Consider the following 27,786-nt stretch of genomic DNA (forward strand, 5'->3'; position numbering starts at 1 on the left):
AGAAACTATAGAAGATGACATTATTACTGAGAGGTCATTGAGACAGACTGGCCTCTGAGCTATAGGCATGACATTCAGGTTGTGGGTGGTGATTTCTCCCTGTAGTATCTGAGGGTCGGTCAGGAGACGACCCTCCCTGTTGTATCTGAGGGTCGGTCGGTCGGGAGACGACAATCCCTGTTGTATCCGAGGGTCGGTCGGGAGACGACCCTCCCTGTTGTATCCGAGGGTCGGTCGGTCAGTAAATATTTAACCAGCAGTAACAGGTTTGGGAAATGTCTCTCTGGGCGTTCTAAATGTCCAGTAATCCACTGTGTGGTTTTGAATGTGAGTCAATGTCTGTGGGCCACTGTCAACAAATGAACTTCCTACTCAGAACTGCATGTTCTCTCCGTCAGGACTCCAGTCCTTCACATCATTCTTTCACAGGGAAGGCTCTTTTTGGGTTTATGGAGCTCTATGGAGAGAAATCAAGAGCTCCTCTAGAGAATTTAAGAGCTATGGAGAGAACTTAATGGTCTGAGTCTCAGGGCATTTGAGATCACATGATGGGACGGGAGGTCTTTAGGGGGAGGTCTTTAGGGGGAGGTCTTTAGGGGAGGTCTTTAGGGGAGGTCTTTAGGGGGAGGTCTTTAGGGGAGGTCTTTAGGGGGAGGTCTTTAGGGGGAGGTCTTTAGGGGAGGTCTTTAGGGGAGGTCTTTAGGGGGGAGGTCTTTAGGGGAGGTCTTTAGGGGGAGGTCTTTAGGGGAGGTGGACGGGAGGTCTTTAGGGGGAGGTGGACGGGAGGTCTTTAGGGGGAGGTGGACGGGAGGTCTTTAGGGGAGGTGGACGGGAGGTCTTTAGGGGGTGTCTTGTGGGGGGAGGTCTTAGGGGGAGGTGGACGGGAGGTCTTAGGGGGAGGTGGGGGAGGTCTTAGGGGGAGGTGGACGGGAGGTCTGGGGGGAAGGTGGATGATAGGTCTGGGGGGGAGGCGGACGGGATGAGCTCTCCGCTTGTTGAAGGGTGTTGATGCTAGATCTTATCGTCCTGCAGTAGTATGGTCATCATTCTCCCGAGGCACGCTGTGCTTCATTATTAGTTGCTGTTCCTGCGTCATGCGTCCATGTTTTGGAAAACATATTTCCCTGTATTTATTTAAGAGGCAGATTAAGACTGGATTCCAGGAACATAAACGCAGCAGAGCCGTCTGGAGAGTAACGGCAGGAAGCAGGAGTTATTCCTCACCGGTAATACTTAGTAACCTAGTGGTGAGACCGCGTGCTCAGAGACTTAGTAACCTAGTGGTGAGACCGCGTGCTCAGAGACTTAGTAACCTAGCGGTGAGACCGCGTGCTCAGAGACTTAGTAACCTAGCGGTGAGACCGCGTGCTCAGAGACTTAGTAACCTAGCGGTGAGACCGCGTGCTCAGAGACTTAGTAACCTAGCGGTGAGACCGCGTGCTCAGAGACTTAGTAACCTAGTGGTGAGACCGCGTGCTCAGAGACTTAGTAACCTAGTGGTGAGACCGCGTGCTCAGAGACTTAGTAACCTAGTGGTGAGACCGCGTGCTCAGAGACTTAGTAACCTAGTGGTGAGACCGCGTGCTCAGAGACTTAGTAACCTAGTGGTGAGACCGCGTGCTCAGAGACTTAGTAACCTAGTGGTGAGACCGCGTGCTCAGAGACTTAGTAACCTAGCGGTGAGACCGCGTGCTCAGAGACTTAGTAACCTAGTGGTGAGACCGCGTGCTCAGAGACTTAGTAACCTAGTGGTGAGACCGCGTGCTCAGAGACTTAGTAACCTAGTGGTGAGACCGCGTGCTCAGAGACTTAGTAACCTAGTGGTGAGACCGCGTGCTCAGAGACTTAGTAACCTAGTGGTGAGACCGCGTGCTCAGAGACTTAGTAACCTAGTGGTGAGACCGCGTGCTCAGAGACTTAGTAACCTAGTGGTGAGACCGCGTGCTCAGAGACATAGTAACCTAGCGGTGAGACCGCGTGCTCAGAGACTTAGTAACCTAGTGGTGAGACCGCGTGCTCAGAGACTTAGTAACCTAGTGGTGAGACCGCGTGCTCAGAGACTTAGTAACCTAGCGGTGAGACCGCGTGCTCAGAGACTTAGTAACCTAGTGGTGAGACCGCGTGCTCAGAGACTTAGTAACCTAGTGGTGAGACCGCGTGCTCAGAGACTTAGTAACCTAGTGGTGAGACCGCGTGCTCAGAGACTTAGTAACCTAGTGGTGAGACCGCGTGCTCAGAGACTTAGTAACCTAGCGGTGAGACCGCGTGCTCAGAGACTTAGTAACCTAGTGGTGAGACCGCGTGCTCAGAGACTTAGTAACCTAGTGGTGAGACCGCGTGCTCAGAGACTTAGTAACCTAGCGGTGAGACCGCGTGCTCAGAGACATAGTAACCTAGTGGTGAGACCGCGTGCTCAGAGACTTAGTAACCTAGTGGTGAGACCGCGTGCTCAGAGACTTAGTAACCTAGTGGTGAGACCGCGTGCTCAGAGACTTAGTAACCTAGCGGTGAGACCGCGTGCTCAGAGACTTAGTAACCTAGCGGTGAGACCGCGTGCTCAGAGACTTAGTAACCTAGCGGTGAGACCGCGTGCTCAGAGACTTAGTAACCTAGTGGTGAGACCGCGTGCTCAGAGACATAGTAACCTAGCGGTGAGACCGCGTGCTCAGAGACTTAGTAACCTAGTGGTGAGACCGCGTGCTCAGAGACTTAGTAACCTAGTGGTGAGACCGCGTGCTCAGAGACTTAGTAACCTAGTGGTGAGACCGCGTGCTCAGAGACTTAGTAACCTAGTGGTGAGACCGCGTGCTCAGAGACTTAGTAACCTAGTGGTGAGACCGCGTGCTCAGAGACTTAGTAACCTAGTGGTGAGACCGCGTGCTCAGAGACTTAGTAACCTAGTGGTGAGACCGCGTGCTCAGAGACTTAGTAACCTAGTGGTGAGACCGCGTGCTCAGAGACTTAGTAACCTAGTGGTGAGACCGCGTGCTCAGAGACATAGTAACCTAGCGGTGAGACCGCGTGCTCAGAGACATAGTAACCTAGTGGTGAGACCGCGTGCTCAGAGACTTAGTAACCTAGTGGTGAGACCGCGTGCTCAGAGACATAGTAACCTAGTGGTGAGACCGCGTGCTCAGAGACATAGTAACCTAGCGGTGAGACCGCGTGCTCAGAGACTTAGTAACCTAGCGGTGAGACCGCGTGCTCAGAGACTTAGTAACCTAGTGGTGAGACCGCGTGCTCAGAGACATAGTAACCTAGCGGTGAGACCGCGTGCTCAGAGACTTAGTAACCTAGTGGTGAGACCGCGTGCTCAGAGACTTAGTAACCTAGTGGTGAGACCGCGTGCTCAGAGACTTAGTAACCTAGTGGTGAGACCGCGTGCTCAGAGACATAGTAACCTAGCGGTGAGACCGCGTGCTCAGAGACTTAGTAACCTAGTGGTGAGACCGCGTGCTCAGAGACTTAGTAACCTAGTGGTGAGACCGCGTGCTCAGAGACTTAGTAACCTAGTGGTGAGACCGCGTGCTCAGAGACTTAGTAACCTAGTGGTGAGACCGCGTGCTCAGAGACTTAGTAACCTAGTGGTGAGACCGCGTGCTCAGAGACTTAGTAACCTAGTGGTGAGACCGCGTGCTCAGAGACTTAGTAACCTAGTGGTGAGACCGCGTGCTCAGAGACTTAGTAACCTAGTGGTGAGACCGCGTGCTCAGAGACTTAGTAACCTAGTGGTGAGACCGCGTGCTCAGAGACTTAGTAACCTAGTGGTGAGACCGCGTGCTCAGAGACTTAGTAACCTAGTGGTGAGACCGCGTGCTCAGAGACTTAGTAACCTAGAAGTACAAACGTAGTTGTGAGACCGCGGTTATTACATGAACTTATATCCGGAAGCTGGTCCTCCTTGTGGCTGTGTTATCTAGTGGAAACCCTTTAACACAGCAGGCTCTGGTTCCTCCTTGTGGCTGTGTTATCTAGAGCTGAGAGCAGAATGGATTGGACCACAGGACTAGAGCTGAGAGCAGACTGGGTTGGACCACAGGACTAGAGCTGAGAGCAGAATGGGTTGGACCACAGGACTAGAGCTGAGAGCAGAATGGATTGGACCACAGGACTAGAGCTGAGAGCAGACTGGGTTGGACCACAGGACTAGAGCTGAGAGCAGAATGGGTTGGACCACAGGACTAGAGCTGAGAGCAGAATGGGTTGGACCACAGGACTAGAGCTGAGAGCAGTATGGGTTGGACCACAGGATTAGAGCTGAGAGCAGTATGGGTTGGACCACAGGATTAGAGCTGAGAGCAGTATGGGTTGGACCACAGGATTAGAGCTGAGAGCAGTATGGGTTGGACCACAGAACTAGAGCTGAGAGCAGAATGGGTTGGACCACAGAACTAGAGCTGAGAGCAGAATGGGTTGGACCACAGAACTAGAGCTGAGAGCAGAATGGGTTGGACCACAGAACTAGAGCTGAGGGAGAAGACTGGAGCAGTATGGGTTGTACCTCAGGACTAGAGCTGAGAGAGCAGACTGGGTTGGATCACAGGACTAGAGCTGAGAGCAGACTGGGTTGGACCACAGGACTAGAGCTGAAAGCAGAATGGGTTGGACCACAGGACTAGAGCTGAGAGCAGAATGGGTTGGACCACAGGACTAGAGCTGAGAGCAGAATGGGTTGTACCTCTCTCTCCCTCCTCAACTCTCTCAGGCACCTTTTCTCAGGCCAGGGCCCAGCTGGTTCTAGTTTATCGTCTTAATAAAGCTGTGTGAGGAGTTTGAATAACTCTTCTCTGCTGACTTCCGTTCTTGTCCAGATGAGCTGAGTGTTTCATTCTGCGAGGCTTCTGAAACCCTGTCTGGAGACGGGCTAGCTAGTTTACCTGTCCCAAACCCCCATGGCTAGCTAGTTGACCTGTCCCAAACCCTCATGGCTAGCTAGTTGACCTGTCCCAAACCCCCATGGCTAGCTAGTTGACCTGTCCCAAACCCCCATGGCTAGCTAGTTGACCTGTCCCAAACCCCCATGGCTAGCTAGTTGACCTGTCCCAAACCCCCATGGCTAGCTAGTTGACCTGTCCCAAACCCCATGGCTAGCTAGTTGACCTGTCCCAAACCCCCATGGCTAGCTAGTTGACCTGTCCCAAACCCCCATGGCTAGCTAGTTGACCTGTCCCAAACCCCCGTCAGAATAACACAGGACAACTCTACATCTGCTCCTGGTGAAGAACACGTACCAGTACAGCTGTCCAGGATATTCTGACTGAAATGCAATATCCTCTATTCTCCCTCCTTTTGGAAAGCGCTGTCCTTCTCACTCCAGGTTTTGAGAGAATCCTCTAGTGCTATTTCACCGTAGTAGTTAGGGTTCAGAGCAGCCCCAAAGGAGGAAGTGCACCACGGTCTTTTGAAGTGGGTTAGGAAGTAATATCCTGGAGGAAGAGCTGAGGGCTCTTCTTGTCAGAAGGCTGTTCTGTGGAGGACTATAGGGTAATTCCACAGTAAAGGACTGTAAGGGTGATTCCACAGCAAAGGACTGTAGGGTGATTCCACAGCAAAGGACTGTAGGGTGATTCCACAGCAAAGGACTGTAGGGTGATTCCACAGCAAAGGACTGTAGGGTGATTCCACAGCAAAGGACTGTAGGGTAATTCCACAGCAAAGGACTGTAGGGTGATTCCACAGCAAAGGACTGTAGGGTAATTCCACAGCAAAGGACTGTAAGGGTGATTCCACAGCAAAGGACTGTAAGGGTGATTCCACAGCAAAGGACTGTAAGGGTGATTCCACAGCAAAGGACTGTAAGGGTGATTCCACAGCAAAGGACTGTAAGGGTGATTCCACAGCAAAGGACTGTAGGGTGATTCCACAGCAAAGGACTGTAGGGTGATTCCACAGCAAAGGACTGTAGGGTGATTCCACAGCAAAGGACTGTAGGGTGATTCCACAGCAAAGGACTGGAGGGTGATTCCACAGCAAAGGACTGTAGGGTGATTCCACAGCAAAGGACTGTAGGGTGATTCCACAGCAAAGGACTGTAGGGTGATTCCACAGCAAAGGACTGTAGGGTGATTCCACAGCAAAGGACTGTAGGGTGATTCCACAGCAAAGGACTGTAGGGTGATTCCACAGCAAAGGACTGTAGGGTGATTCCACAGCAAAGGACTGTAGGGTGATTCCACAGCAAAGGACTGTAGGGTGATTCCACAGCAAAGGACTGTAGGGTGATTCCACAGCAAAGGACTGTAGGGTGATTCCACAGCAAAGGACTGTAGGGTGATTCCACAGCAAAGGACTGTAGGGTGATTCCACAGCAAAGGACTGTAGGGTGATTCCACAGCAAAGGACTGTAGGGTGATTCCACAGATATAGGAATTGCTCTGAGGATCAGATGTGTCACTTTTTGGGCGATCCAACCAAATTCACATAGACATTTTGTGTTTATAGATCTGTCATTCTCATTAAAAGCCAGTCTAAGAAGCTGTAGATCTCTTCTATGTGCGCCATTTCTATATTTCCTCTTCTTAAGTACATTTTTTTGTGTCTTTTACTTTTGGTTTTGCACACCAGCTGAGAATACAATATGGTTATGGAAAATATATTTCACAGAGAATTTAGACGGTACAATGATTATCTATACGTTGCTTGTTTTGTCACAAACTGAAAATTAGGTGAACTATTAGAATTATAGGAACCAGGAAATGACGGAGATATTTCTGCATTGTAAACCTTCTTTTATAATTTTTTTTTTTTTTTTTAATGTCTACCAAACAAAAAACATTACATTTTAAAGTTGAACAAACCATCCAACTCTATATGCACAATCATTACTTTTAACAATTCATATTGAACATTTTTACAAAAACACATTTTACTGGAAGAATTTGTAAAAAATATATATAATTCAGTAAAAATGTCCCTCAGTTTGTGTCCACGTCTGCTCTGAAATGAAGAGATTCAACTCTCAGCAGAATGAGTGGGGTGTCCGCTATGACATCACACATTCACTTCCAACTCATCTCTTGTTGTTTTTGGAACTACGTTAAGTGAAGGGGAGGCAGGTAGCCTAGTGGTTAGAGGGGGAGGGGAGGCAGGTAGCCTAGTGGTTAGAGGGGGAGGCAGGTAGCCTAGTGGTTAGAGGGGGAGGCAGGTAGCCTAGTGGTTAGAGGGGTGGGGGGGGCAGGTAGTCTAGTGGTTAGGGGGGGGGGCAGGTAGCCTAGTGGTTAGAGGGGTGGGGGAGGCAGGTAGCCTAGTGGTTAGAGGGGGGGGCAGGTAGCCTAGTGGTTAGAGGGGGTGGGGGGGGCAGGTAGCCTAGTGGTTAGAGGGGGGGCAGGTAGCCTAGTGGTTAGAGGGGGGGGCAGGTAGCCTAGTGGTTAGAGGGGGGCAGGTAGCCTAGTGGTTAGAGGGGGGGGCAGGTAGCCTAGTGGTTAGGGGGGGGGGCAGGTAGCCTAGTGGTTAGGGGGGGCAGGTAGCCTAGTGGTTAGAGGGGGGGGGGCAGGTAGCCTAGTGGTTAGAGGGGGGGCAGGTAGTCTAGTGGTTAGGGGGGGGCAGGTAGCCTAGTGGTTAGAGGGGTGGGGGAGGCAGGTAGCCTAGTGGTTAGAGGGGGGGGGCAGGTAGCCTAGTGGTTAGAGGCAGGTAGCCTAGTGGTTAGGGGGGCAGGTAGCCTAGTGGTTAGAGGGGGGGCAGGTAGCCTAGTGGTTAGAGGGGGGGGCAGGTAGCCTAGTGGTTAGAGGGGGGGGCAGGTAGCCTAGTGGTTAGAGGGGGGGGGGGCAGTGGTTAGCCTAGTGGTTAGGGGGGCAGGTAGCCTAGTGGTTAGAGGGGGGGGCAGGTAGCCTAGTGGTTAGGGGGGGGCAGGTAGCCTAGTGGTTAGGGGGGGCAGGTAGCCTAGTGGTTAGGGGGGGCAGGTAGCCTAGTGGTTAGAGGGGGGGGGGCAGGTAGCCTAGTGGTTAGGAGGGGTGGGGGGAGGCAGGTAGCCTAGTGGTTAGAGGGGGGGCAGGTAGCCTAGTGGTTAGAGGGGGGGGCAGGTAGCCTAGTGGTTAGAGGGGGGCAGGTAGCCTAGTGGTTAGAGTGGTTAGGGGGGGCAGGTAGCCTAGTGGTTAGAGGGGGGGCAGGTAGCCTAGTGGTTAGAGGGGGGGCAGATAGCCTAGTGGTTAGGTAGCCTAGTGGTTAGAGGGGGGCAGGTAGCCTAGTGGTTAGGTAGCCTAGTGGTTAGAGGGGGAGGCAGGTAGTCTAGTGGTTAGAGAGGCAGGGGGGCAGGTAGTCTAGTGGTTAGAGGTAGCCTAGTGGGGGGGGCAGGTAGCCTAGTGGTTAGAGGGGGAGGCAGGTAGCCTAGTGGTTAGAGGGGGGAGGCAGGTAGTCTAGTGGTTAGAGGGCAGGTAGCCTAGTGGTTAGGGGGGGGCAGGTAGCCTAGTGGTTAGAGGGGGGAGGCAGGTAGCCTAGTGGTTAGAGGCAGGTAGCCTAGTGGTTAGGGGCAGGTAGCCTAGTGGTTAGAGGCAGGTAGCCTAGTGGTTAGAGGCAGGTAGCCTAGTGGTTAGAGGGGGAGGCAGGTAGCCTAGTGGTTAGAGGCAGGTAGCCTAGTGGTTAGAGGCAGGTAGCCTAGTGGTTAGAGGCAGGTAGCCTAGTGGTTAGAGGCAGGTAGCCTAGTGGTTAGAGGCAGGTAGCCTAGTGGTTAGAGGAGGTAGCCTAGTGGTTAGAGGCAGGTAGCCTAGTGGTTAGAGGCAGGTAGCCTAGTGGTTAGAGGCAGGTAGCCTAGTGGTTAGAGGCAGGTAGCCTAGTGGTTAGAGAGGCAGGTAGCCTAGTGGTTAGAGGCAGGTAGCCTAGTGGTTAGAGGCAGGTAGCCTAGTGGTTAGAGGCAGGTAGCCTAGTGGTTAGAGGCAGGTAGCCTAGTGGTTAGAGGCAGGTAGCCTAGTGGTTAGAGAGGCAGGTAGCCTAGTGGTTAGAGGCAGGTAGCCTAGTGGTTAGGGGGGGCAGGTAGCCTAGTGGTTAGGGGGGCAGGTAGCCTAGTGGTTAGGGGCAGGTAGCCTAGTGGTTAGGGGCAGGTAGCCTAGTGGTTAGGGGGGCAGGTAGCCTAGTGGTTAGGGGCAGGTAGCCTAGTGGTTAGGGGGGGCAGGTAGCCTAGTGGTTAGGGGCAGGTAGCCTAGTGGTTAGTGGTTAGAGGGGGGGCAGGTAGCCTAGTGGTTAGAGGGGGGGCAGGTAGCCTAGTGGTTAGAGGGGGGGGCAGGTAGCCTAGTGGTTAGAGGGGGGGGCAGGTAGCCTAGTGGTTAGAGGGGGAGGCAGGTAGCCTAGTGGTTAGAGGGGGGAGGCAGGTAGCCTAGAGGGTAGCCTAGTGTAGAGGGGGGAGGGGGGTAGTACACTAGAGGGTAGTGTAGAGGGGGGGGGGGGCCCACTAGACGGTAGTGTAGAGGGGGGGCCCACTAGACGGTAGTGGTTGGGGGGCCTAGTGGTGGGGGGTAGTAGAGGCACTAGAGGGCCTAGTGTGGGGGTAGTACACTAGTGGAGGGTAGTGTGGGGGGGTAGCCTAGTTACACTAGAGGGTAGTGTGGGGGGGGTAGTACACTAGAGGAGGTAGCCTAGTGGTTAGAGGGGGGTGGTAGTACACTAGAGGGTAGTGTAGGGGGGGTAGTACACTAGAGGGGGAGAGGGTAGTGTAGGGGGGGCCAACTAGAGGGTAGTGTGGGGGGGCCAACTAGAGGGTAGTGTGGGGGGCCCACTAGAGGGTAGTGTGGGGGGGTAGTACACTAGAGGGTAGTGTGGGGGGGCCCACTAGAGGGTAGTGTGGGGGGCCCACTAGAGGGTAGTGTGGGGGGGCCCACTAGAGGGTAGTGTGGGGGGGGGGCCCACTAGAGGGTAGTGTGGGGGGGCCCACTAGAGGGTAGTGTGGGGGGGCCCACTAGAGGGTAGTGTGGGGGTAGTACACTAGAGGGTAGTGTGGGGGGTAGTACACTAGAGGGTAGTGTGGGGGGTAGTACACTAGAGGGTAGTGTGGGGGGTAGTACACTAGAGGGTAGTGTGGGGGGTAGTACACTAGAGGGTAGTGTGGGGGTAGTACACTAGGGAGTGTGGGGGTAGTGAGGGTAGTGGGGGGGTAGTACACTAGAGGGTAGTGTAGGGGGGTAGTACACTAGAGGGTAGTGTGGGGGGTAGTACACTAGGGGGGTAGGGTGTGGGGGGGTAGTACACTAGAGGGTAGTGTGGGGGGGCCCACTAGAGGGTAGTGTGGGGGGGCCCACTAGAGGGTAGTGTGGGGGGCCCACTAGAGGGTAGTGTGGGGGGGCCCACTAGAGGGTAGTGTGGGGGGTAGTACACTAGAGGGTAGTGTGGGGGGTAGTACACTAGAGGGTAGTGTGGGGGGTAGTACACTAGAGGGTAGTGTGGGGGGCCCACTAGAGGGTAGTGTAGGGTAGTGGGGGGGGCCCACTAGAGGGTAGTGGGGGGGGCCCACTAGAGGGAGTGTGGGGGGGGTAGTGTGGGGGTCCACTAGAGGGTAGTGTGGGGGGGTCCACTAGAGGGTAGTGTGGGGGGGGGGGCCCACTAGAGGGTAGTGTGGGGGGGGGCCCACTAGGGGTAGTGTGGGGGGGCCCACTAGAGGGTAGTGTGGGGGGGTCCACTAGAGGGTAGTGTGGGGGGGCCCACTAGAGGGTAGGGTGGGGGGTCCACTAGAGGGTAGTGTGGGGGGGTCCACTAGAGGGTAGTGTGGGGGGGGGTCCACTAGAGGGTAGTGTGGGGGGGCCCACTAGAGGGTAGTCTGGCGTGGTGTTTTAATACTTGTTAATAACAGCTTGTTCCTTCTCTCCTCAGACTGACAGAACAAGGAGACCCGAAGACCCAGGACAGGACTGGCAATAATCACCATGGCTTAAACCCTGTGTTCCCCACTAGACCCCTGACCCCCTCCCCTGTCCCCACTCCCTGTCTCTCCCCGGCCTCCCCACCCCCAGTCTCTCCCCAGCCTCCCCTCCCCTGTCCCCCGGCCTCCCCTCCCCTGTCCCCAGCCTCCCTTCCCCTGTCCCCACCCCCAGTCTCTCCCCAGCCTCCCTTCCCCTGTCCCCCCCACCCTCCCTTCCCCTGTCCCCACCCTCCCTTCCCCTGTCCCCACCCCCAGTCTCTCCCCAGCCTCCCTTCCCCTGTCCCCAGCCTCCCTTCCCCTGTCCCCACCCCCTGTCTCTCCCCGGCCTCCCTTCCCCCTGTCCCCACCCCCAGTCTCTCCCTGGCCTCCCCTCCCCTGTTCCCAGCCTCCCTCCCCTGTCCCCACCCCCAGTCTCTCCCTGGCCTCCCTCCCCTCCCCTGTCCCCACCCCCAGTCTCTCCCCCGGCCTCCCCTCCCCTGTCCCCAGCCTCCCTCCCCTGTCCCCAGTCTCTCCCCCGGCCTCTCTAACCCTGTCCATGTGAGGGGTTGGGCAGCGCCCCCTGTCCTCCCCCGCGAATCCCTCTGGAGCCATGATGAGCCTCCAGAAGCATCAAACCATGGGCTCTGACCGGGACCTTCAGTCCTCCTCCTCAGTCAGCCTGCCCTCCGTCAAGAAGGCCCCCAAGAAGAGACGTCTGTCCATGGGGAACCTGTTCAGACGGCGCCGGGACCCCAAGAGGAAGTCCATGGAGCTCCATGGGGAAGGAGGAGGAGGAGGAGGAGGAGGAGGAGGAGGAGGAAGGGTGGATGGTATCGCCAGCATAGACAGCATCCACTCAGACCTCACGCTGAACGATAAGAACTCTGCCTTCTCCGTGGCCGGAGCTGCCTGCACCTCCTCCCTCAGGGCGTCCTCCTCCTCCTCCTCCTCTTCCTCCCGGGGTGGAGAGCTGCTGGAGTGCCCTCTGTGCCTTCTACGTCACTCTAGGGACAGTTTCCCGGACATCATGACCTGTCACCACCGCTCCTGTGCGGATTGCCTGCGCCAGTACTTACGAATAGAGATCAGTGAGTCGCGCGTCAACATCAGCTGTCCAGAGTGCTCTGAGCGGTTCAACCCCCACGACATCCGCATCATCCTGGGAAACCAGCCCCTCATGGAGAAGTACGAGGAGTTCATGTTGAGACGATGGCTGGTGGCCGACCCTGACTGTCGCTGGTGCCCCGCCCCTGACTGTGGGTAAGGACCTCAGCTCAGACACACAGGGCAGACTGTGGGTAAGGACCTCAGCTCAGACACACAGGGCAGACTGAACCTCAGCTCAGACACACAGGGCAGACTGAACCTCAGCTCAGACACACAGGGCAGACTGAACCTCAGCTCAGACACACAGGGCAGACTGTCAGACACACAGGGCAAGAACCTCAGCTCAGGCACACAGGGCAGACTGTGGGTAAGGACCTCAGCTCAGACACACAGGGCAGACTGAACCTCAGCTCAGACACACAGGGCAGACTGTGGGTAAGGACCTCAGCTCAGGCACACAGGGCAGACTGTGGGTAAGGACCTCAGCTCAGACACACAGGGCAGACTGTGGGTAAGAACCTCAGCTCAGACACACAGGGCAGACTGTGGGTAAGAACCTCAGCTCAGACACACAGGGCAGACTGTGGGTAAGAACCTCAGCTCAGACACACAGGGCAGACTGTGGGTAAGAACCTCAGCTCAGACACACAGGGCAGACTGTGGGTAAGAACCTCAGCTCAGACACACAGGGCAGACTGTGGGTAAGAACCTCAGCTCAGACACACAGGGCAGACTGTGGGTAAGAACCTCAGCTCAGACACACAGGGCAGACTGAACACCTCAGCACCTCAGCTCAGACACACAGGGCAGACTGAACACCTCAGCACCTCAGCTCAGACACACAGGGCAGACTGAACACCTCAGCTCAGACACACAGGGCAGACTGAACACCTCAGCTCAGACACACAGGGCAGACTGAACACCTCAGCTCAGACACACAGGGCAGACTGCGAATCTCAGCTCAGACACACAGGGCAGACTGAACACCTCAGCTCAGACACACAGGGCAGACTGCGGGTAAGGGCCTCAGCTCATATACACACACAGGGCGTGTCTGAGCTCAAAGTGCTGTACAGAAACTCAGCCTAAAACCCCAAACAGCAAGCAATGCAGGTGTAGAAGCACGGTGGCTAGGAAAAACTCCCTAGAAAGGCCAAAACCTAGGAAGAAACCTAGAGAGGAACCAGGCTATGTGGGGTGGCCAGTCCTCTTCTGGCTGTGCCGGGTGGAGATTATAACAGAACATGGCCAAGATGTTCAAATGTTCATAAATGACCAGCATGGTCGAATAATAACCAAGGCTGAACAGTTGAAACTGGAGCAGCAGCATGGCCAGGGAGAGGGAGGGAGAGAGGGATTCACTTAGATTCACACAGGACACCGAATAGGACAGGAGAAGTACAGCTCAGATATAACAGACTGACCCTAGCCCCCGACACAAACTACTGCAGCATAAATACTGGAGGCTGAGACAGGAGGGTCAGGAGAGCATAGCCAATAAGCACGGATAATGTATTGTGCCTGCTGAGCATAGCCAATAAGCAGGGATAATGTATTGGGCCTGTTGAGCATAGCCAATAAGCAGGGATAATGTATTGGGCCTACTGAGCATAGCCAATAAGCAGGGATAATGTATTGGGCCTGTTGAGCATAGCCAATAAGCACGGATAATAATGTATTGGGCCTGCTGAGCATAGCCAATAAGCAGGGATAATAATGTATTGGGCCTGCTGAGCATAGCCAATAAGCAGGGATAATAATGTATTGGGCCTGCTGAGCATAGCCAATAAGCAGGGATAATAATGTATTGGCCTGCTGAGCATAGCCAATAAGCAGGGATAATAATGTATTGGGCCTGCTGAGCATAGCCAATAAGCAGGGATAATAATGTATTGGGCCTGCTGAGCATAGCCAATAAGCAGGGATAATAATGTATTGGGCCTGCTGAGCATAGCCAATAGACACACAGGGCAGCAGAACCTCCGCAGGGATAATAATGTATTGGGCCTGCTGAGCATAGCCAATAAGCAGGGATAATAATGTATTGGGCCTGCTGAGCATAGCCAATAAGCAGGGATAATAATGTATTGGGCCTGCTGAGCATAGACAATAAGCAGGGATAATAATGTATTGGGCCTGCTGAGCATAGCCAATAAGCAGGGATAATAATGTATTGGGCCTGCTGAGCATAGCCAATAAGCAGGGATAATAATGTATTGGGCCTGCTGAGCATAGCCAATAAGCAGGGATAATAATGTATTGGGCCTGCTGAGCATAGCCAATAAGCAGGGATAATAATGTATTGGGCCTGCTGAGCATAGCCAATAAGCAGGGATAATAATGTATTGGGCCTGCTGAGCATAGCCAATAAGCAGGGATAATGTATTGGCCTGCTGAGCATAGCCAATAAGCAGGGATAATAATGTATTGGGCCTGCTGAGCATAGCCAATAAGCAGGGATAATAATGTATTGGGCCTGCTGAGCATAGCCAATAAGCAGGGATAATAATGTATTGGGCCTGCTGAGCATAGCCAATAAGCAGGGATAATAATGTATTGGGCCTGCTGAGCATAGACAATAAGCAGGGATAATAATGTATTGGGCCTGCTGAGCATAGCCAATAAGCAGGGATAATAATGTATTGGGCCTGCTGAGCATAGCCAATAAGCAGGGATAATAATGTATTGGGCCTGCTGAGCATAGCCAATAAGCAGGGATAATAATGTATTGGGCCTGCTGAGCATAGCCAATAAGCATGGATAATAATGTATTGGGCCTGCTGAGCATAGCCAATAAGCAGGGATAATAATGTATTGGGCCTGCTGAGCATAGCCAATAAGCAGGGATAATGTATTGGGCCTGTTGAGCATAGCCAATAAGCAGGGATAATGTATTGGGCCTGTTGAGCATAGCCAATAAGCAGGGATAATGTATTGGGCCTGTTGAGCATAGCCAATAAGCACGGATAATAATGTATTGGGCCTGTTGAGCATAGCCAATAAGCAGGGATAATAATGTATTGGGCCTGCTGAGCATAGCCAATAAGCAGGGATAATAATGTATTGGGCCTGCTGAGCATAGCCAATAAGCAGGGATAATAATGTATTGGGCCTGCTGAGCATAGCCAATAAGCAGGGATAATAATGTATTGGGCCTGCTGAGCATAGCCAATAAGCAGGGATAATAATGTATTGGGCCTGCTGAGCATAGCCAATAAGCAGGGATAATAATGTATTGGGCCTGCTGAGCATAGCCAATAAGCAGGGATAATAATGTATTGTGCCTGCTGAGCATAGCCAATAAGCACGGGGATAGCATAATAAGCAGGGATAATTGGGCCTGCTGAGCATAGCCAATAAGCAGGGATAATGTATTGGGCCTGCTGAGCATAGCCAATAAGCAGGGATAATAATGTATTGGGCCTGCTGAGCATAGCCAATAAGCAGGGATAATAATGTATTGGGCCTGCTGAGCATAGCCAATAAGCAGGGATAATCAAGGACAAAGTTGAACAGAGTGAAGCACAGAGAGATCCTTGATGAAAACCTGCTCCAGAGCAGGGATAATCAGTTGGGCCTCAGACATGGAATGTATTGGAAGGGTCACCTTCCAACAGGAAAACGTACCCTGAGCAAGATGGCATAGCCAGTGCAGATACAGTTTCTTGGTAGCTAAGCAAGAAATGATTGGATTGGGCCTGACCCCAAATATGACCATTTGATAATTTCTAAGGTTATAATAAGCACGGATAATGTATGAATACGGTTGGGTTTGTTTTACTACAGTAATAGATTACTTTCTGCAAGTTGTTCACCATAAAAACAATTCAGTGGGCCTCAGCATAGCCAATAACACGGATAATGATCCGCTAGCTAGCCAATAAAAACTAGCTTGAGCATAGCCAATAAGCATGGATAAGCTTCCAGAACCAAAAGAAAGGGAGAAATCATCAGATGGACAATTAATAGCCAAAAGATGGTTTAATACTCTTGGGCCTTCAGAATGTAACTGGGTGGGGGATACTGCTATGGGGGATGGAGATTTAATGAGTATGGACAACACTGGTCACAACTTGGGCCTCCAGTCCCCAGCTCAGGGATAATGTATTGGGCCTTGAGCATAGTCCAATAAGCAGGGATAATGTATTGGGCCATAGCCCAGGGGAAAGATGAGATGCAAAACAATATTGTGATGCTTTTGACAGCAACGATAGATGAAAGGGAACATGACTTGGAGGGATATGGTTAGCCTGCTGAGAGAATAAGCAGGGAAAATTTGGGCCATGAAAAAAATATAGGGATATCTGACTGTCTTTGGAGAAGTGAAACCCCTCAAAAGTGGAAGTTATCTGGCAGGAAAATGAGAAGTGGGCCGAAACTCGAGCAAAAGGTGAACGAGGAGGAGAGATCCCAGCGCAGGTGGAATCTGAGGCTCCATGGAATTTCAGAGCAGGCGGGTGAGGACATCAAATCCAGAGATAATGTATTGACATCTGTGGAGTTGTTGACATCTGTGGAGTTGTTGACATCTGTGGAGTTGTTGACATCTGTGAGCATTGACATAAGCAGGGATTGTATTGGACATCTGTGGAGTTGCGACATCTGTGGAGTTGTTGACATCTGTGGATAGTTGTTGACATCTGTGGAGTTGTTGACATCTGTAAGAGTTGTTACATCTATTGGGTTGTTGAGCATCTGCAGGGAGTTGTTGACATCTGTGGAGTTGTTGACAGGGATAATGTGGAGTTGTTGAGCATCAATGCAGGGAGTTGTTGACATCTGTGGATTGTTGGGCCATCTGTGGAGTAGCCAATTGAGGGATCTGTGGAGTTGCATAGACATCTGTGGAGCTGTTGACATTCCAGAGTTGTTGACATTGTGGAGCTGTTGAGGGATTCCAGAGTTGTTGACATAGCCAGAGTTGTATTGACATCTGTGGAGTTACTGAGCATCTGTGGATAGTTGTTGACATCTGTGGAGTTGTTGACATCTGTGATAATAATGTTGGGCCTTGACATCTGTGGAGTTGTTGAGCATCTGTGGAGTTGTTGAGCATCTGTGGAGCTGTCATTGGGCCAGAGTTGTTGACATTCCAGAGTTGTTGACATTCCAGAGTTGTTGACATTCCAGAGTTGTTGACATTCCAGAGTTGTTGACATTCCAGAGTTGTTGACATTCCAGAGTTGATGACATTCCAGGTTGTTGACATTCCAGAGTTGTTGACATTCCAGAGTTGTTGACATCCAGAGTTGGGTTGAGCATAGCCAATAAGCAGGGATTGTATTGGGCATCTGCTGAGCATAGTCATTCCAGAGTTGTTGACATAGCCAGAGTTGATAATGACATCTGTGGAGCTGTCATTCCAGAGTTGTTGACATTTGGGTTGTTGACATCTAAGCAGGGAGCTGTCATTGAGTTGTTGACATAGCCAGAGTTGGATAATTCCAGAGTTGTTGACATTCCAGAGTTGTTGACATTCCAGATGTTGCCTTGACATTCCAGAGTTGTTGACATTCCAGAGTTGTTGACATTCCAGAGTTGCTGACATCTGTGGAGCTGACATTCCAGAGTTGATGACATCTATTGGAGCTGCCCCTCTACACTCTAACCACTAGGCTATTGGGCCCTGCCCCTCAGGGATACACTCTAACCACTAGGCTACCCTGTATTGGGCCTATAGCCTACTGAGCATTGATAATAATGTATTGGGCCTATAGCCTACTGGAGCATAGCCAATAAGCAGGATAACTATAGCCTCTAACCACAGGGATATAATGCCGCCTCTGACACTCTAACCACTAGGATACCCTGTATTGGGCCTCTGAGCATAGCCTAACCACTAGGTATTGGGCCTGCCTGCCTCTAGCCAATAACCAGGGATAAGGTATTGGGCCTGCGCATAGCCTAAGCACACTCTAACCACTAAGGTATTGGGCCTGCCGCATAGCCAATAAGCAGGGATAATAATATTGGGCCTGCTCTAACCACTAAGGCTAATAATGTATTGGGCCTGCTGAGCCTAAGCTGTATTGGGCCTCTAACCAAGCAGGCTACCCTATTGGGCCTCTGACATAGCCTAACCAGGGATAATATGTATTGGGCCTGCCTGAGCATACACAATAACCACTAAGGCTATTGGGCCGCCATAGCCACTCAGGGATAACCACTATTGGCTACCCTGAGCATAGCCAATAAGCAGGGATAAAATGTATTGGGCCTGCTGAGCATAGCCTCTAACCAGGGATAATACCCTGCCGCCTCACACTCTAACCACTAGGCTACCCTGCCGCCTGCTCCACACTCTAACCCCTAGGCTACCCTGAAGGGCCTCACACTCCTAACCCCTAGGCTACCCTGGAGCCGCCTCTACACTCTAACCCCTAGGCTACCCTGCCGCCTCTACACTCTAACCCCATGGACGAAGGCTACCCTGCCGCCTCTACACTCTAACCACTAGGCTACCCTGCCGCCTATGACCATCTCTAACCACTAGGCTAATAGATTACCGCCTCTTGTTCACCTCTAAAAACCACAGCGACAACACGAGATAGGCTACCCTAACTTGCCTACTGGAAGCTTCCAGAACCAAAAGAAAGGGAGAAATCCAGATGGACAATTAACAGCAAAAGATGGCTACCCTGCCGTACTCTTCTTCAGAACTCTGGGGGAACCACTGGGGGAGGATTTACCCTGGACAACACTGGTCCAACTTGCAGCCCTCCAGTCCCCAACCACTTTTAACTTACCCTGCCCCCCAGTACTCCTAACCACTAGGGGGAAAGATGAGATGCAAAACAATATTGTGATGCTTTTTCTAACCCCTAGATGAAAGGGCATGACTTGGAGGGATATGGTTAGGGCCTCTACATGAAAATTTCTAACCCCTAGGCTACTATCTTTGGAGAAGTGAAACCCTCAAAAGTGGAAGTTATCTGGCAGGAAAATGAGAAGGGGCCGAAACTCGAGCAAAAGGTCTAACCAGGAGGATCCTACCCTGCCGCTCCACTCTAACCACTAGGCTACCAGAGTTGTTGACATCTGTGGACACTCTAACCACTAGGCTGACATCCTGCCGCCTGACATCACTCTAACCACTAGGCTACCCTGAGTTCTTGACTCTAACCACTAGGCTGTGGCCGTTGTTGACATCTCTAACCACTGTGGCTACCCTGCCGCCTCTGGACACTCTAACCCCATCTGGCTACCCTGCCGCCTCTGACATTAACCACTAGGCTACCCTGACATCTGTGGAGCTGACACTCTAACCACTAGGCTACCCTGCCTCCTCTACATTCTCTAACCAGAGGCTACCCTGACATTCCAGAGTTCTGACATTCTAACCACTAGGCTGTCATTCCAGAGTTCTGACATTCCAGAGTTGTTGACATTAACCATTCCAGAGGCTACCCTGCCGCCTCTGACATTCAAGTTGCTGACTAGGCTCACCTGCCGCCTCTACATTAACTCTAACCACTAAAATTTGCTGATTTGATTTGATCTCTGGAGCTGACATTCCAGAGGCTGTTGACATTCCAGAGTTGTTGCCTGTGGAGCTGACATCTAACCACTGTGGGCTGTCATTCCAGAGTTGTTGACATCTCTAACCATTCCAGAGTTGGCATTCCAGAGTTGTTGACATTCCAGAGTTGTTGACATAACCATCTGTGGAGGCTACACTCTAACCACTGCCGCCTCTACACTCTAACCACTAGGCTACCCTGCCCCTCTACACTCTAACCACTAGGCTACCCTGCCGCCTCTACACTCTAACCACTAGGCTACCCTGCCTCTACACTCTAACCACTAGGCTACCCTGACCCCTCTACACTCTAACCACTAGGCTACCCTGCCGCCTCTACACTCTAACCCCTAGGCTACCCTGCCGCCTCTACACTCTAACCCCTAGGCTACCCTGCCCCTCCACACTCTAACCACTAGGCTACCCTGCCGCCTCTACACTCTAACCACTAGGCTACCCTGCCGCCTCGACACTCTAACCACTAGGCTACCCTGCCGCCTCTACACTCTAACCACTAGGCTCACCTGCCGCCTCTACACTCTAACCACTAGGCTACCCTGCCGCCTCTACACTCTAACCACTAGGCTACCCTGCCCCCTCTACACTCTAACCACTAGGCTACCCTGCCGCCTCTACACTCTAACCCCTAGGCTACCCTGCCGCCTCTACACTCTAACCCCTAGGCTACCCTGCCGCCTCTACACTCTAACCACTAGGCTACCCTGCCGCCTCTACACTCTAACCACTAGGCTACCCTGCCGCCTCTACACTCTAACCACTAGGCTACCCTGCCGCCTCTACACTCTAACCACTAGGCTACCCTGCCGCCTCTACACTCTAACCACTAGGCTACCCTGCCGCCTCTACACTCTAACCACTAGGCTACCCTGCCGCCTCTACACTCTAACCCCTAGGCTACCCTGCCGCCTCTACACTCTAACCCCTAGGCTACCCTGCCGCCTCTACACTCTAACCACTAGGCTACCCTGCCTCCTCTACACTCTAACCACTAGGCTACCCTGCCGCCTCTACACTCTAACCACTAGGCTACCCTGCCGCCTCTACACTCTAACCACTAGGCTACCCTGCCGCCTCTACACTCTAACCACTAGGCTCACCTGCCGCCTCTACACTCTAACCACTAGGCTCACCTGCCGCCTCTACACTCTAACCACTAGGCTCACCTGCCGCCTCTACACTCTAACCACTAGGCTACCCTGCCGCCTCTACACTCTAACCACTAGGCTACCCTGCCGCCTCTACACTCTAACCACTAGGCTACCCTGCCGCCTCTACACTCTAACCACTAGGCTACCCTGTCCCCTCTACACTCTAACCACTAGGCTACCCTGCCGCCTCCCATTAATGGATCCTATTCTAATGTATCTGAAGTTAATAAACAGAGTTATTATACAATAGTAGACTGTTGGAAGATGATCATTTCAAGATGGATGCCAAACATATTATACAAGACAATTGGAGGGAAGCCCAACTATTTAAGTCTTATGGAAAATATTGTGAATGAATGAATTATGAGATGAGACAAACAGCCATGAAGAGATGTAAAGAAATGGCTGAACTTAAAAGATTGAGAAGATAAACTTGTTAAGGAAAAACTCTCTCTAATCTCTATGGACCTTGATGAAGAAGGAAAGGCTCAGTTATTCTCTTTACAACTAGAAATGGAACCAATGTATGAAGAGAGAGCAGAAGGAGATGGTTGGGGGTCTGTTATTCTCTTTACAACTAGAAATGGACAGAGAGCAGGAGGAGATGGTTGGAGGCTCAGTTATTCTCTTTACAACTAGAAATGGACAGAATGTATGAAGAGAGAGCAGAAGGAGATGGTTGGAGGGTCTGTTATTCTCTTTACAACTAGAAATGGACAGAATGTATGAAGAGAGAGCAGGAGGAGATGGAGGGTCTGTTATTCTCTCTACAACTAGAAATGGAACCAATGTATGAAGAGAGAGCAGGAGGAGATGGTTGGGGGTCTGTTATTCTCTTTACAACTAGAAATGGACAGAGAGCAGGAGGAGATGGTTGGAGGGTCTGTTATTCTCTTTACAACTAGAAATGGACAGAATGTATAAAGAGAGAGCAGAAGGAGATGGTTGGAGGGTCTGTTATTCTCTCTACAACTAGAAATGGACAGAATGTATGAAGAGAGAGCAGAAGGAGATGGTTGGAGGGTCTGTTATTCTCTCTACAACTAGAAATGGACAGAATGTATGAAGAGAGAGCAGAAGGAGATGGTTGGAGGGTCTGTTATTCTCTTTACAACTAGAAATGGACAGAATGTATGAAGAGAGAGCAGAAGGAGATGGAGGGTCTGTTATTCTCTTTACAACTAGAAATGGACAGAATGTATGAAGAGAGAGCAGAAGGAGATGGTTGGAGGAAGGTGGTGAAAAAACACAACCGTTACAATTTTAGAGAAGTTCAGAATTTCCATCTATTCATAAGATGACAAGGAAAATGAAAACCCCAAAGATATTTCAAAACTTGTTTCAGAATTCTATGGTAGCCTTTATCCCAGTAATGCCTGTCCTACTAGTGACATATCTGCCTGTCCTGACTCTTGTCAAAGACTATGTAAAATTCATAGACTTCCAAAAGTCTAGTGATTTTTAAGTGAAAAGAGAACAAATCTCCGGGGAATGACGGCATTATCAGTGTCAGTCTATAAATATTTTCAGAAGGATATTGTTATAATGTTTTTAAAGAGGCAGTCGATTTATGGGTCCTGCCTGTTTCAATGACAACAAGGCCTCATTTCTGTAATACCCAAACCAAACAAAGACCCTGTGATGTCAGACAGTTGGAGACCAAATCACGTTACTGAACAGTGATGGAAAGCTGCTAGTATCCGTCTTTGCAGAAAGACTTTTTTCAAAAAGGTCTTGACCAAATCATTGATGAAACCCAGTCTGGTTTTATGAAGGGCAGACACATATGTCATAATATTAGACTAGTATTGGACTTGATAGACGACAATGAGAACATTGTGGAAGATGGCTTTGTTTTATTTGTGGACTTTTATAAGGTTTTTTGAGACAGTTAAGCATTATTTTATTTTTGAGACTCTTTCAATACACTTCATATCAATAAGGATCAATAAGGATAGTTTTAGGGGTGTTATGACACTTCATATCAATAAGGATAGTTTTAGGGGTGTTATGACACTTCATATCAATAAGGATCAATAAGGATAGTTTTAGGGGTGTTATGACACTTCATATCAATAAGGAAGTTTTAGGGTGTTAGATTCAATCAATAAGGATAGTTTTAGGGGTGTTATGACACTTCATATTAAATCAATAAGGTGTTTTAGGGGTGTTATGACACTTCTCAATAAGGATCAATAAGGATTTTTAGGGGTGTTTGACACTTCATATCAATAAGATCAATAAGGATAGTTTTAGGGGTCTTATGACCTTCATATCAATAAGGATCAATAAGGATAGTTTTAGGGGTGTTATGACACTTCATATCAATAAGGATAGTTTTAGGGGTGTTATGACACTTCATATCAATAAGGATCAATAAGGATAGTTTTAGGGGTCTTATGACACTTCATATCAATAAGGATCAATAAGGATAGTTTTAGGGGTGTTATGACACTTCATATCAATAAGGATAGTTTTAGGGGTGTTATGACACTTCATATCAATAAGGATCAATAAGGATAGTTTTAGGGGTGTTATGACACTTCATGTCAATAAGGATCAATAAGGATAGTTTTAGGGGTCTTATGACACTTCATATCAATAAGGATCAATAAGGATAGTTTTAGGGGTGTTATGACACTTCATATCAATAAGGATCAATAAGGATAGTTTTAGGGTGTTATGACACTTCATATCAATAAGGATAGTTTTAGGGGTCTTATGACACTTCATATCAATAAGGATAGTTTTAGGGGTCTTATGACACTTCATATCAATAAGGATAGTTTTAGGGGTGTTATGACACTTCATATCAATAAGGATAGTTTTAGGGGTCTTATGACACTTCATATCAATAAGGATAGTTTTAGGGGTGTTATGACACTTCATATCAATAAGGATCAATAAGGATAGTTTTAGGGGTGTTATGACACTTCATATCAATAAGGATCAATAAGGATAGTTTTAGGGGTCTTATGACACTTCATATCAATAAGGATAGTTTTAGGGGTGTTATGACACTTCATATCAATAAGGATCAATAAGGATAGTTTTAGGGTGTTATGACACTTCATATCAATAAGGATCAATGAGGATAGTTTTAGGGGTGTTATGACACTTCATATCAGGGGTCTTATGACACTTCATATCAATAAGGATCAATGAGGATAGTTTTAGGGGTGTTATGACACTTCATATCAATAAGCTTGGTGTCTGGCCCAGGCTGGTTGGTGGCTGGCTCAGGCTGCTTGGTGTCTGGCCCAGGATGCATGGTGTCTGGCCAGGATGCATGGTGTCTGGCTCAGGATGCATGGTGTCTGGCTCAGGCTGGTTGGTGGCTGGCTCAGGCTGGCTCAGGCTGCTTGGTGTCTGGCTCAGGATGCAGGCTGGCTGGTGGTCTGGCTCAGGCTGCTTGGTGGCTGGCTCAGGCTGCTTGGTGTCTGGCTCAGGCTGCTTGGTGGCTGGCTCAGGCTGCTTGGTGGCTGGCTCAGGCTGCTTGGTGGCTGGCTCAGGCTGGTTGGTGACTGGCTCAGGCTGGTTGGTGACTGGCAGGCTGGTTGGTGGCTGGCTCAGGCTGCTTGGTGGCTGGCTCAGGCTGCTTGGTGGCTGGCTCAGGCTGCTTGGTGGCTGGCTCAGGCTGCTTGGTGGCTGGCTCAGGCTGCTTGGTGGCTGGCTCAGGCTGCTTGGTGGCTGGCTCAGGCTGCTTGGTGGCTGGCTCAGGCTGCTTGGTGGCTGGCTCAGGCTGCTTGGTGGCTGGCTCAGGCTGCTTGGTGGCTGGCTCAGGCTGCAGCTTGAGACTGTTCTGTACTACTGGCCTGTTACAGGCAGCTCTGTAGTGAGACTGGCTACTGGCCTGCTGCAGCTCTGTTGAGACTGTTCTGTACTACTGGCCTGTTACACCGTGCAGCTCTGTAGTGAGACTGTTCTGTACTACTGGCCTGTTACACCGTGCAGCTCTGTGGTGAGACTGTTCTGTACTACTGGCCTGTTGCAGCTCAGTGAGACTGTTCTGTACTACTGGCCTGTTACACCGTGCAGCTCTGTAGTGTGAGACTGTTCTGTACTACTGGTCTGTTACACCGTGCAGCTCTGTAGTGTGAGACTGTTCTGTACTACTGGTCTGTTACACCGTGCAGCTCTGTAGTGTGAGACTGTTCTGTACTACTGGCCTGTTACACCGTGCAGCTCTGTAGTGTGAGACTGTTCTGTACTACTGGCCTGTTGGCTGCAGCTCTGTAGTGAGACTGTTCTGTACTACTGGCTGTTGCAGCTCAGAGACTGTTCTGTACTACTGGCCTGTTACACCGTGCAGCTCTGTAGTGAGACTGTTCTGTACTACTGTCCTGTTACACCGTGCAGCTCTGTAGTGTGAGACTGTTCTGTACTACTGGCCTGTTACACCGTGCAGCTCTGTAGTGAGACTGTTCTGTACTACTGGCCTGTTACACCGTGCAGCTCTGTAGTGAGACTGTTCTGTACTACTGTCCTGTTACACCGTGCAGCTCTGTAGTGAGACTGTTCTGTACTACTGGCCTGTTACACCGTGCAGCTCTGTAGTGAGACTGTTCTGTACTACTGGCCTGTTACACCGTGCAGCTCTGTAGTGAGACTGTTCTGTACTACTGGCCTGTTACACCGTGCAGCTCTGTAGTGAGACTGTTCTGTACTACTGGCCTGTTACACCGTGCAGTTGAACGCGCTGCTGGTCAGAGGGGATTTGGGAACGTCAGTCCAGAGTCCAGCCTGTGGAGAGGGACTGAGAGGAGAACATACACATATTGGAGTAGCCAGCTCTGGGAGGGAGGGGGCCAATGGTTCCAGCTGAACTTTGAGTCAAGAGTAGAGGGACTGACTGAGAGGAAAACACACTCAGCTCTGGGAGGGCGGGGGCCAATGGTTCCAGCTGGGCTGGGTGGGGCTGTGAGTCAAGAGTAGAGGGCTGGAGCAGGAGAGCGACTGGCTCCACTATGGGCCAAACCCAAACACAAAACCCTCCCTGTCTCACTATGGGCCAAACCCCCCACACTCAACCCTCCCTGTCTCCCTATGGACCAAACCCCCACACTCAATCTCCCTGTCTCCTTATGGGCCAAACCCCCACACTCAACCCTCCCTATGGACCAAACCCCCCACACACAACCCTCCCTATGGACCAAACCCCCACACTCAAGCCTCCCTATGGACCAAACCCCCCACACTCAACACTCCCTATGGGCCAAACCCCCCACACGCAACCCTCCCTGTCTCACCATGGGCCACACCCCCCACACTCAAACCTCCCTATGGACCAAACCCCCACACTCAACCCTCCCTGTCTCCCTATGGGCCAAACCCCCACACTCAACCCTCACTATGGACCAAACCCCCACACTCAACCCTTCCTGTCTCCCTATGGGCCAAACCCCCACACTCAAGCCTCCCTATGGGCCAAACCCCCACACTCCCAACCCTCCCTATGGACCAAACCCCCACACTCAACCCTCTCTATGGACCAAACCCCCACACTCAACACTCCCTATGGGCCAAACCCCCACACGCAACCCTCCCTGTCTCACTATGGGCCACACCCCCACACTCAAACCTCCCTATGGACCAAACCCCCACACTCAATCCTCCCTGTCTCCCTATGGGCCAAACCCCCACACTCAACCCTCACTATGGACCAAACCCCCACACTCAACCCTCCTGCCTCCCTATGGGCCAAACCCCCACACTCAAGCCTCCCTATGGGCCAAACCCCCACACTCAACCATCCCTATGGACCAAACCCCCACACTCTAACCTCCCTATGGACCAAACCCCCACCTATGGACTAAACCCCCACACTCAACCCTCCCTATGGACCAAACCCCCCACACGCAACCCTCCCTGTCTCACTATGGGCCACACCCCCACACTCAAACCTCCCTATGGACCAAACCCCCACACTCAACCCTCCCTATGGACCAAACCCCCACACTCAACCCTCCCTATGGACCAAACCCCCACACTCAACCCTCCCTATGGACCAAACCCCCCACACTCAACCCTCCCTATGGACCAAACCCCCCACACTCAACCCTCCCTATGGACCAAACCCCCACACTCAACCCTCCCTATGGACCAAACCCCCACACTCAACCCTCCCTATGGACCAAACCCCCCACACTCAACCCTCCCTATGGACCAAACCCCCCACACTCAACCCTCCCTATGGACCAAACCCCCACACTCAACCCTCCCTATGGACCAAACCCCCCACACTCAACCCTCCCTATGGACCAAACCCCCACACTCAACCCTCCCTATGGACCAAACCCCCACACTCAACCCTCCCTGTCTCACTATGGGCCAAACCCCCACACTCAACCCTCCCTGTCTCCCTATGGACCAAACCCCCACACTCAACCCTCCCTGTCTCACTATGGGCCAAACCCCCCACACTCAACCCTCCCTATGGACCAAACCCCCACACTCAACCCTCCCTGTCTCACTATGGGCCAAACCCCCACACTCAACCCTCCCTATGGACCAAACCCCCACACTCAACCCTCCCTGTCTCCCTATGGGCCAAACCCCCACACTCAACCCTCCGTGTCTCCCTATGGGCCAAACCCCCCACACTCAACCCTCCGTGTCTCCCTATGGACCAAACCCCCCACACTCAACCCTCCCTATGGACCAAACCCCCACACTTAACCTCCCTGTCTCACTATGGGCCAAACCCCCACACTAAACCCTCCCTGTCTCCCTATGGGCCAAACCCCCACACTCAAACCCTCCCTGTCTCCCTATGGACCAACCCCCCACACTCAAACCTCCCTATGGACCAACCCCCCACACTCAACCCTCCCTGTCTCACTATGGGCCAAACCCCCCACACTCAATTCTCCCTGTCTCACTATGGACCACACCCCCACACTCAAACCTCCCTATGGGCCAACCCCCCCCACACTCCACCCTCCCTGTCTCCCTATGGGCCAAACCCCCCCCCCCATACTCCACCCTCCCTGTCTCCCTATGGACCAAGCCCCCCACACTCAAACCTCCCTGTCTCCCTATGGGCCAACCCCCCCCCACACTCAACCCTCCCTATGGGCCAAACCCCCCACACTCAACCCTCCCTATGGGCCAAACCTCCCCACACTCAACCCTCCCTGTCTCCCTATGGACCAAACCCCCCACACTCAACC

The 27,786-nt window shown here is 51.6% G+C and overlaps 1 protein-coding gene across 1 annotated transcript in view; it reads left to right on the forward strand.

Moving 5' to 3' along the window:
- Nucleotides 1–11,412: 11,412 nt before the first annotated feature.
- LOC124017454 (E3 ubiquitin-protein ligase RNF19A-like) overlaps nucleotides 11,413–27,786 on the forward strand; it is a 37,052-nt gene continuing 20,678 nt past the window's right edge. Inside the window, exon 1 of the mRNA XM_046332643.1 lies at nucleotides 11,413–12,079. Coding sequence (XP_046188599.1) covers nucleotides 11,430–12,079 — 650 coding nt within the window. The 5' untranslated portion in view covers nucleotides 11,413–11,429. The remainder of the gene's footprint in view (nucleotides 12,080–27,786) is intronic.

This window comes from Oncorhynchus gorbuscha, unplaced genomic scaffold (genome assembly GCF_021184085.1).
Source record: "Oncorhynchus gorbuscha isolate QuinsamMale2020 ecotype Even-year unplaced genomic scaffold, OgorEven_v1.0 Un_scaffold_2058, whole genome shotgun sequence".
In the NCBI taxonomy this organism is placed as follows: Eukaryota; Metazoa; Chordata; class Actinopteri; order Salmoniformes; family Salmonidae; genus Oncorhynchus; species Oncorhynchus gorbuscha.